This window comes from Lontra canadensis, unplaced genomic scaffold (assembly GCF_010015895.1).
Source record: "Lontra canadensis isolate GAN:19392208 unplaced genomic scaffold, GSC_riverotter_1.0 scaffold46, whole genome shotgun sequence".
Classification (NCBI taxonomy): Eukaryota; Metazoa; Chordata; class Mammalia; order Carnivora; family Mustelidae; genus Lontra; species Lontra canadensis.
In genome coordinates, this window is record NW_022631040.1 from 12532636 (window position 1) to 12543525 (window position 10890).

Below are 10890 nucleotides of genomic sequence, written 5' to 3' on the forward strand. Positions count from 1 at the left end.
ACGGGAGCACCAGCCACTCTGGGTAAAAGCTAGCGCTGGGACCAGCTCTCTACGTCCGATGTCGGTCTGGAGCTGCAGAAGTTAGCGGAGGGTCAGAATTCCTTGGAGGCGCCGCTCGGGCCGTTACGCGCGGGACCGCGCTCAGCCCACGCGGCAGCAGCAAACACTTTGGCGTGGCCGGGGCGTGGCCGAGGCGGTGGGCCACGCCCCTATTTCCCCAATTCCCCTCCACTCCCCGCTCCCATTGGTCACGAGGATAGCCAATGAGCGCTCGGTTCGAGGTCCTACCCTGGGTCTGACTCCAAAGCTCCTGCCAAAACTTTGGGAGTTTTTAGAGAGGAGTTTTTTTTTTTTTTTTTTTCCCTCTTATTACTTTTTTTTTTTTTTTAAACTAACGGATTATTATTGTTGTTGTTTTAAATTTAGCTCTTAGGGCTTAGCTGTTTGGGTTTTCTTTCGGTGCCGGCCCCTGTCTCCCCGGCTTCCCCGGCGTGTGCGGAGCCGCGGCCCCCGCCGCCCAGCCGCTCCAGCGCCCCTCGCTCGCCTCCAGCCCGCGGGGAGCGCGGGCGCCGCGCCGCCTTTAAAGTGAGGCCAGGGGCCGCGGCTGTGACCGGCCGGGATCCGGGCCTCGCCTCTTCCCTCGGCGCTAGGGCTCCCTGGCCTGTGTTCGGTGCGGACGGAGAAGCGAAAGCGGATCGTCCCGGCTGGACCGCCGCTGGCCCGGGGACTCAGCGCTCTCCCTCGGCGCACCCACCCACCCACTCGGCCGGGCCCGGCCCGGCCGCGGCGGCAGCTCGGCGCACCCAGCCAGAATGTTCGCCGCCGGGCTGGCTCCCTTCTACGCCTCCAACTTCAGCCTCTGGTCGGCCGCCTACTGCTCCTCGGCCGGCCCGGGCGGCTGCGCCTTCCCCTTGGACCCCGCCGCGGTCAAGAAACCCTCCTTCTGCATCGCAGACATCCTGCACGCCGGCGTGGGGGAGCCAGGGGCGGCCGCGGAGGGTCTGGCGGGGGCCTCGGCCGCCGCCCTCACCGCGCATTTGGGCTCGGCTCACCCGCACCCCTCTTTCCAAGCGGCCGCCAGATCCCCGCTTCGACCCACCCCGGTGGTGGCGCCCTCCGAAGTCCCGGCTGGCTTCCCTCAGCGGCTGTCTCCGCTCTCAGCCGCCTACCACCACCATCACCCGCAGCAACAGCAGCAGCAACAGCCGCCTCAGCAGCAGCAGCCTCCGCCTCCACCCAGGGCTGGCGCCTTGCAGCCACCGGTCTCCGGGGCGCGGGTGGCTCCAAACCCCCCGCACAGCGGCTCGGCCCCGGCCCCCTCTAGCAAGGACCTCAAATTTGGAATTGATCGCATTTTGTCTGCAGAATTTGACCCCAAAGTCAAGGAAGGCAACACGCTGAGAGGTAGGTCTTGGGCGAGAGGCTGCAGGCCTCTTACCACGGCCCTGGCGCACTCACTCCCCGGTTCCAGGGCCATTTGGAATGCCTTCGAGTATTTGCACAATTAAGGACAAACGGGTAAAATGAGGGACAAGTGAGTGAACTGTAAGAAGACTGAAACGATAGGTTTAAAACTCACCTGCTCCGCGTTAAAAAAAAAAAAAAAAGATTCCAGGGATGCTTTAAAAACGCACGTTCTGGAATCATTACTCATAAAAATCGTTGGTCTAAATATTTGCTGAAATGACTATCATCTGTCTCTTGAATCTCGTATGGAGAGAGAGAACTATATTAATTTGAGAGGGAAAGCCCTTTTGGGGAACACTTTCTCTTGCATTTATCTGATTTCTAGTGAAATTCCACTCAAGGAATGTAGATAAACAAAATAGAGTCTCGGGTCCCAAGAGAAGGCAGAGTTGGGGCTCCTTCACGGGGGAGGGGGCAGGTCTGTGGAATTCTAGCCCGGCACCTGGAAGTGACTTCCTTTTGGCCGTTTTATGCAAAGCCCTTCCTTGCTGTACGTGTGGACGTGGACCTATGGGCTACACGCAGGAACACTTTGCGCATCGCCCCTTGGCCACTGTCGGGAGAGAGGGGTTTTGGCGCGGAGACAAGCGTCTCTCGTGACTTTGCTCCAGGAAAACCCAGTCGAGGGGGATGGGAGGAAAAACTCAGCCCGAGAGTGTGATTTTGCCCGAGGTGTAACCGGCTCTTCTTTTCCCTCCTTTCCAGACCTCACCTCCCTGCTAACCAGCGGGCGGCCCGCAGGGGTGCACCTCCCCGGCCTGCAGCCCTCTGCCGGGCAGTTCTTCGCGTCTCTAGATCCCATTAACGAGGCTTCTGCCATCCTGAGTCCCTTAAGCTCGAACCCGAGGAATTCAGTTCAGCATCAGTTTCAAGACACGTTTCCAGGTACGGAAACCCTCCCGAGCGACGGCTTAATGGGGCAAGTCGACTGACTCAGGAGTGACGCCTCACGTGGCCCCAGCTGTGCCCCAATCCCGGAGTTGGTGCAGGAGGCTACCAAGTCCGGAGACAGAAACCGAAAGAGTTCTCAGATAGCTAGCTCACTCTTCCGTCGGCTCCCTGGGGGCAGGGAGGTGGGGGGCCTGGGGGTGCAGAGAAGGTGTGTGCGTGGGCGGGCGGGGTGGGGCGAAGGGGCTTTCCCTAGTCTTTTCGCCAGAGAGTGGCTTGAAAATGCAGCAAGAGGTGTTGCTTTTTAACATACAGTTAGGAGTGACCTCCGACACTTTGTCCAAGGAGGTTCCGTCTTGCAAGAACACGTTGGCAAGAACGTGTACATACACTCACGTACACACGTACACACACGAGAGTCAAAGCTGTCATCTCCCCATCCTTCAGGCCCAAGGGACATTTTCGCATGCCCCAAAGGCCACGCGTTAGGTTTATGTTTTTTCTTTGGAATTAATCGAGGAAGCGCGGGACTTCTCCACACCACCCTCGCTTTCGGCCTTGAGCCTGAAGTTTTAAGAGCTGTAGGATTCCTTTTTAGAAAGGCCATTCCAGGTCTGCGTCAAGGGCTCTCTGAATGGGGGCCGCTGTTCACGCAAAACAGTCTAAAGCAGCACGGCGAGTCCCGGGCCCGCAGAGCACGGACGGGGGCACTGACGGGGCCCCCTGTCTTTCTCTTGCTCCCGCTACCGCCGGGCGGCAGGTCCCTACGCCGTGCTTACGAAGGACACCATGCCGCAGACCTACAAAAGGAAGCGCTCCTGGTCGCGGGCGGTCTTCTCCAACCTGCAGAGGAAAGGCCTGGAGAAGAGGTTTGAGATCCAGAAGTACGTGACGAAACCCGACCGAAAGCAACTGGCCGCGATGCTAGGCCTCACCGACGCCCAGGTAAGCCGGCTCGGGCTCCCGCGCCCAGCCCCCTCGCGGGGTGGGGGGGCAGCAGCAGCGCGGCCTGGCCCCAGGCCTCCCTCCACCCCGGCCCACTCCGCGTTTGCCACGGAAACGCATGGTCTTGGATTTCTGGAGACATTGTAGGCGTCGAAACTTGAGTCTGGAGGTGGGGGGATGGGAGGGAAAGAAGGACGGAAAGAATAGCCCATCCCCAAAGATGTATGTCAACAAGTACAGCCTGTTTATTTTGGCCAACAGGAGAAAGAACCGCGGAGAAAGCAAATAGGCCGCAGGAGATAATAATTATGTACTCGACTGTAGTGCCGTTCGCTGTAGGAGGCAGTTTATTTCGGAAGAGATAAAAATCCAAAGTCAAGAGATTGTTGGTTTCTTTCTTTTTTTTTCTCCTCCCGTCCTTCCTCCCTCCTCCTCCTGCTGCTGCCGCTGGATTGTGAAATCCCCATTTGTGAGGAAGTGAAAACATCATTTCAAACGGAATGACTTAGCCCCAGCAGGGCCAGGAGTGCACACAGCAGCAGCCACAGTCCGGCTGACTTTCTAACGGCATAAGCTCTCAAGAAAAATCTCGGGGGGGGAGAGGGGGCAGGGGAGTGAGAGAGAGAAAGAAAGAAAAAGAAAGATTTTCTTAAAACACCCAAGAGCGTTTCAGCAGGTTCTGTCTCGAATTTTTTTTTCAGGACAATGGCGAATCTGTCGTGTTGGAGTTCAGTTTCTGGATTCAATTTTTTTTTCTTTTCTCCAATTCAAGAACTGGACTTTTTTTGGGGAGTGGTTTGAAAATAGAAGAGTCACCATTCTTCCAAACCCCACAGCGGTGACCTTTGCTCCCTGGGGGTTCAATGTTCTGAGTAGGGCAGAAGTCAAAGGCAGGTACCTTTTCATAGCTCCTTTAGGGTCCCCCTCGACCCCCCCCCACCTTGTCTTTCTGTCCTCCATTACACAGCTCCCCTCCCCAACACACGGTGGAAGAGCCCAGCCGTTTTCCACCAGCTGTGGATGTTATTTTTAAAAGGGAAGCTGGGACTTGTGTGAACAGCACTGGGTCCCCCAGGGGACTGTATATATTTATATAGATTATCCACCCCATCCCTACCCCCCTCCTTCACTTTGCACAGGTTTAATGCGGGTATATTCGAAGGCTGCAGAAGGAGGAGTTCATCCCAGCCAGGGGCAGGGTCCTTATCAGCTTCTGAGTACACACATGCCAAGGAAATGCTCCTCTACTGATGGTCCGGCAATGCCCCCACCCCAGTGGGATTAACTCTTTGAACCCTCTTTTCCCTCTGTGTTTCCCACGGTTTCTCTTTAAGAATTACTTTTGTAGAAACTTGTCTTGGGTGCTGGCAGTCGAGGAGGGGACCAGCTTTGCAGGAATTCTTAACATTGGTTCACCAAACCCTTAAAATCCTGGGTATTTTTTTTTTTTTCCCCTGGGCCAAGGGTCCGTAACTTAATCAGATTCTTGGGGAGTCCTGGCTCAAGTGGGGTTAAGAAGCATTGATTTAGAACAGAAATCGCTTCGTTTGAGGGAGAGGTGCAGGACTCCGCCTTTCGGAAAGCATCCAGGTTATTTCAGGACCCGGTCTGGAGGGCTACATTTTGAGAAACAGTTCTCGTGGGTTCCCTAGGCGAGGGTCCCCGGCGATGTCGTTGTTTTCCTGGGCTGCCTCCCGGCGCCGGAGCCGAGCCCAGTGCCCGGCCAGTGGCAGAGGTACTGGGGCCCCGGGCTCCAGGCTGCGCGCGAGCCGAGCGTGGCAAGCCCACGTCTTATCTCGGTGTCCCTTCTTGTCTTCCCACGTGCTGCGGCGCAGGTGAAGGTGTGGTTCCAGAACCGGCGAATGAAGTGGCGGCACTCCAAGGAGGCCCAGGCCCAGAAGGACAAGGACAAAGAGGCGGGCGAGAAGCCGTCGGGCGGAGGAGCGGCTGCGGACGGCGAGCAGGAGGAGCGGAGCCTCAGCCGCTCGGAGGGCGAGGCCGAGAGCGAGAGCAGCGACTCCGAGTCTCTGGACATGGCCCCCAGCGACACGGAGCGGACTGAGGGGGCCGAGCGGTCTCTGCACCAGACCACGGTCATCAAGGCCTCGGCAGCGGGCGCCCTCCTCCCGGCCAGCGGCTGCGGGAGCGCGGGAAGCGGCGGCGGCAGTGGCGGCTTCAGCTTCTCCAGCCTCGGCGGCGGCGGCGGTGGTGGCGGCGCGGGGAGCGGGGGCGGCGGCGCCTCCGAGCTGCTACCGGCGCCCCAGCCCACCCTCAGCGGCGCTCCGCAGAGCCCCGAGCCCGCCCAGGCACCGCTGGGCGGCCCGTAGACTGCACGAGGCAGGGCCCCGGGGCCCGCGTGCCGCCCCCAGCCTCCCAGGGTGGGCTGGATTTTGCGCCTGCTTTGTGTTGGCGGTGGGGCTGGGACCGGAGACGCCGCAGCAGAGCTACCTTGCCCAAGGTCCCACCTGCCCACCGCTGTCGCGCTGGTGCCCAGAGCCCAGGGGGCCTCAGGACCCCCGCCCGAGGACCCGGCGCCGGCCAAAACTTCTCCCCAGCAGCGAGCAGTTCACACTGTGAAGTGTCGGACGAAACAGCTTCTCCCCGCACTCCGGGGGGTTGTGCCGCAAGGACGAGCTGCACTTAGGACGCCATGAACTTGTAAATAAAATGTTTACTACGGTTTGTAAAGGCCGCTTGGTTTGCTGGGGCCGCGCTGTCGTGAAAGCCGGGGATCATCCGCGCTGGGGGCACAGCAGGTCACAGCAGCTGGAGGTGGGGGACTAGGGCTTTTGGGATTGGCGGAAGTCCTGCAACCTCAGAGCCGCCTTGCTGCAGAGATAGGCTTCAAGTTCAGAGGCCTCCTTGGCCATAAATTTTGCTTCCCCGCCACTGAACCGGTGTTCCATGACCCTGAGTGTGGCCAGAAGGCAGAGGTGGTCACAGAATTGGTTAGTCCCGTGGGGCAGATGGCCTCCCCACCCTGAGTCAGGACACTGAGTGGGCCCGTGGCCTTTCCTTTGCTGGCGAGTATCCAGACTTGGAGTGGAGAAGATGGTGAGGCAGGTGGCCAGTTTAGCCACAGTGGGTGCTTACAAAGGCGGCCACTCAAAGTCCAAAGTCCACAGCGGAACTTTTAGGCAGTTCCGACACAAGCCGCCCCTTGCTCAGGATGTCTAAGTAGAGGAGGTAGTGTCCTGGAGGAAAAGACAGACAAATCACCGTCCTTGGAGCTGAAAAGGCTGGGCCTGAGAAAGTTTTAAAGGTGCCCAAACAACCGTGGGGCAGGGAGGTGGCTTGTTCAAGGTCACACCCAGGCAATAACCCAAACCAGAGCTCAGACCTCCTGGCTCTCAAAACTGCATCTCAACCCCCTCCTCAGGCACACAGTCTTCCTTGCAGTTAAGCCCCTGGTGATGCCCAGTGACTCTCTCCGCAGCTCCCAACCCCCAAGCAGCCAGGAGACCAGCGCCCCGTCTCCCAACCATACTGCCACTGAAATACCAGTTTTGCTTCCACACTGCAACTGGAACAGGCCATTTAAGGGTTTTTGTTTTGTTTTGTTTTTGAAAGGCTGAAGACCTGTCCTCTCTTGGCTCTCCTTTCCTCAAAATGAAATGTCCCGAGTTGGTATAGAGTCCTTTTGCGAGATTTAAAAACAGACTGCCAACAAACCTGACCACGCGGGGCTGTTTGGCACTGAACTCTGGCCAGGGCACAAGGCTTCTCACAGGCCCACCATCCAGGTTAAGAGTTGGTTCTCTGGTAGGATGTCTTTCTGTAGAGAGTGGGATGCTCAGGTCAGCTAGCCCGGGACACATCCCAGTCCCCTGGCTGGAGTGAGGAGGCTCCTAGTGGCTCCCAGATCCGGCTAGCCTCTTCCCCATTTTAACTCATTGACTTGAGCACATTAGAAGACCTCCATTTTAGAGTAGAGGCCCCAGATTTAGCCTTTGCTGACCTGGCAAGGCACAGGGGTTCAAGGCTGGCCATTCCCTGCCCCAGTCAACCTCCCAGCCTCCAAATGAAGCTGAACTCCTAGAGGAATGTGTGTAGTGGGGAGGGGAGTGGGAGCGATCAGGGTGGTCCAGTGGAGGAAGGAGAAAAGAGAGGTAGAGGGCTCTAGAAGGGACCTCGAGTTAAAAGGGAATGTGAGCCAGCTATTGTCTTTAAATATGCCCCCAGTTTCCCAGCAGAGCAGCCTCCACACCTGTTTGGGTTCTAGCCTTTGGGGGGGGGGTTCTTCCACCATTCCACAAACTCCGCTGCCCAAAGAGCAGGATTCTCCCCATACCTCAGTTTTGCCTTCACTATCGAGATTAGTTTCCTTTGACCCCCGAAATATTGAAATTCTGTAACCAGGACATCCCAAGGTCGTGGAATTTTGAGACACTTAAATCTGGAGCTGGCGTTCAGGAGACTCTAGTACAGGAGCTCAGCTGGGAAGGAGAACTGGGGAGGAGTTGGTGCTTTAGGCACTGGGCAGCTACTCTGCCTCCCACAAGGCCCTCGAGGTGCCCGCTGCTCCAATCCCCCCTCACATTTCTCCTCCTGGGGCCCGGGTTTAAAAAGTGAAGGAAATAATCGCCCAGGACCGTAATGCTGTGATTTCAAGGACCGTTTGGCCTTAGCACTGCCAGGATCCGTGAGACCAGAGGGCGCAGCAAAGGTGGGTACCGGGAGGGAAATGCGCTGGGCCGCGAGCTCCTTGGGGTGGCACTGGGGATGCTCCTAGAGGGCTCCCAGGAGGCGCCCCTTTCTCCACCACCCCCCACCTCTCCTCGAATATCTTCCCCGTGAAACCCCAGCTGGGCTTTACCCTGGGCAGTGGAGTTCTTCCACCTTTTCATCAGGAACGTGGTATCACGAGTCCAGAAGTTTAAAGTTCATTTGCAAGAGGAGCAGCCGAAGGACGAAGAGCCCTCTCGAGGCCAGCCTGGTGGTGGGGAGCAAAAACCGCTTTTCAGGCCGGGTCTCCACGCATCCCGGGACTGCTCGCTTGGCCCAGGGATCGGGAATTTTCCCGCTGGCGTTGAGTGCTTGCAAGAGCGGCCAGGAAAGCTAGAAATTCTTGAACAGAGACCGAGATTTCTAATGCGCCCAAGAGAAGGCCGTGCGCGCTAGCTCCGCACACTCCAGGCCCGCCGAGGCCCGCCCGGCTGGGGCTCGGAGCGGGCAGCGGGTGCGCGCGGGCCCCAGATCCGAGCCGAGCCGCCACCCGCGCTTCCGACGCTCGCGGCCCGAGACTTGCCCTTTCCGAAAAGCAGCAAGAACTCTGTCCGAGCCGGGTTCTGCCTCCCAGCCGCAGTGGCCCCCGCGGCGCCCAGCCCTCCGAGCCAGGTTACCGAGGCGCAGCTCGGGGGGTGCCGAGGGCTGGCTGCCGCGGGTCTCTGGGACGCGAGGGGTTCTAATACCCTCCGGGGGCACGCGCGCGCACACCACAGTTACACGCGTAGGCCACACATCCACACGCTCCCAGAGGTGCCCAGCCACGCAGACTCAGACACACACGGGGGAGACGAGGTACTGGCCATTTCAGACTCTTCTGATCAAAACCACACAAATAAAGTCTTCCCTTCTCCAGACGGCAAAGCAGAGCGAGAAGTCTCACGCCGCCTTCTTCTGCCAGGGTCGGTGCGTGGGGCGCTGGGCTCCAGAAAAGCCTGCCCGAGCCAAGCCTCGCCGACCAAAGCACTGAGAGCGGGCGCCGCTCCCTTCGGGCGCCGCAGTCCAGAGCTGGCAGGACCCGGCGGTCCCCAGTTGCTGGGAACTCGTGGCCCTCGCTGCCCTGTGCCCCCCCCCCACCTCCTTTCTCGGGGCCAAAGCTGTCCGGCCCCGTGGCACTTCAAGGCTAAGTCCTGTCTCCAAGGGAGGCTCTGGCCCGCAGACCAGCCAAGGAGATCGCCCTCTGTTCTTACTCCACTACCACGCAAGGATTCGTGGGTACCATGTGTGTGCTGGGGTTGGGGGGCTTGCTCAGACTCCGGTTGTCACCAATTCCTCTGACTCCCTCCAAACTTCAGAGGGGACCAATGGCTCTGGGATCTTTCCGGTGGCTGCTCCCTCTAGCTGGGGTCCGAAGGAGGGTGTTGGCGGGGGTTCTGGCCTGAGGCCATAGCCAAGCAGGTGATCTCTGAGTGCCCAGCCCTCTGGTCCCCCCTGTTCTAGGTGCCGGAAGCCAACCTAACTGGAAGGTGACCCCAGATTCCACTGCCGTGGGTCGGTCCCAGTCTCAGGGAACTTAAGGTCCCCAGGGCGGGGCAGGAACCAGGACCTGTGAGGAGGTGGGTCGGGGTTATTATGGGGGCGTTTCAGAATTGAGCTTTAACCCGTGTGGCTTTAACCTGTTGAGTTCGAATCTATTCCCGCATCAGACTCCACTTCCCCTCAAGCCCCTGCGGACCTCAAACAGACCTGGATAGGCGGGGCTGGGATCGGTGGGTGGTGGTGGTAGGGGGGCTGGACCTCAAACAGACCTGGGTAGGCGGGGCTGGGATCGGTGGGTGGTGGTGGTAGGGGGGCTGGGGCAGCTCTGGAGCAAGAAATGGGGAAGAGAGGCAGGGGGCTGAGGTGGGTGCACCAACCTCCGGGTTGCCCAAGGGTCTCCTCCACCTTCGTCCTTCTTTGAGAAGGAAGAGCTGGTTGAAGGAGTGAGAATTCGGCCCTCCCCACAGGACCGTGTGACCCTACTTTAAAGAGGGTGGAGAGGACTCTAAACATGAAGGGCCCTCACATTCCCCCTTCTTTGGCCTTTGGGAAGGAGGCTGCACACTCCATGGTCTTTGTGAAGCCCCACCTATTGGGTTTCCGAGGGCTTTAACTGCAGGTATTAGAGCGATTTAATTGTGCTCACGCACGCATCTGGCTCAGCGTCTTCCCTTTGAGGCCAGTGTCCTAAAGATAAATGAATGACGCAGGTTCTCCCCATGAATGCGGGTATTAAAACCTGCAGTGCACCCCCCCACCCCAGCAGCTCTTTGGACTTTCTGACTGCTACGCAAGGCGGAGTGTGTGTGTGTGCGTGTGTGTGTGTGTGCGCGCGCGCGCTTTCTAAGCTATTCCCTCTTCCTCCCCCACCTGGGTTCCAACAGGCCCAGGCTCTGCAGCTCAGACAGGTAAGCTCAGAGAACTGCTGGCCCTGGGGTCCCTTGGATGTGCTGCCTTCCATCATTTTATGAACAAACATAGGAGTCCTCACAGGTGTGATTACTTCTGACTTCTTCATTTTAAGGATGGGGTAATGAAGTCTGGGTTCTTGACACTTGCCCAGTGTCCTTTGGAGGGTGATGCCAGGACTCGGATAAGGCTGTGGGGTTAGTGCTTCCTGAGGAGCAAAAGGAGAGGGGTCCTCTGGGATGCACTTGACCAACCAGATTCTGATCTGGATTGATACAACTCAGTGGCTTTTTAAAAAGGGCATAAGAGGTGTTGAGTCTTCGAGGGGAACTTTGAGTTCCCATTGGCCTACTTGGTTTTTGTCTGGGTAGTCCCTGAGAGGTGACCCTCCAGGAGTCGAGGGGCATTGATACCCCACCCTTTAGCTTGTGCCACCATAGGTTTTGTTAATGTGTCTAAGGTCGGGACCACACCCTG

The 10890-nt window shown here is 58.4% G+C and overlaps 1 protein-coding gene across 1 annotated transcript; it reads left to right on the forward strand.

Moving 5' to 3' along the window:
- The first annotated feature begins 556 nt into the window (after positions 1-556).
- HLX (H2.0 like homeobox) lies at positions 557-5968 on the forward strand. Its single transcript, XM_032872963.1, has 4 exons — positions 557-1404; positions 2173-2352; positions 3116-3300; positions 5136-5968. The coding sequence occupies exons 1-4, from the start codon at positions 813-815 to the stop codon at positions 5625-5627; spliced, it is 1449 nt and encodes a 482-aa protein (XP_032728854.1). The 5' UTR covers positions 557-812; the 3' UTR covers positions 5628-5968.
- The last annotated feature ends 4922 nt before the right edge of the window (positions 5969-10890 follow it).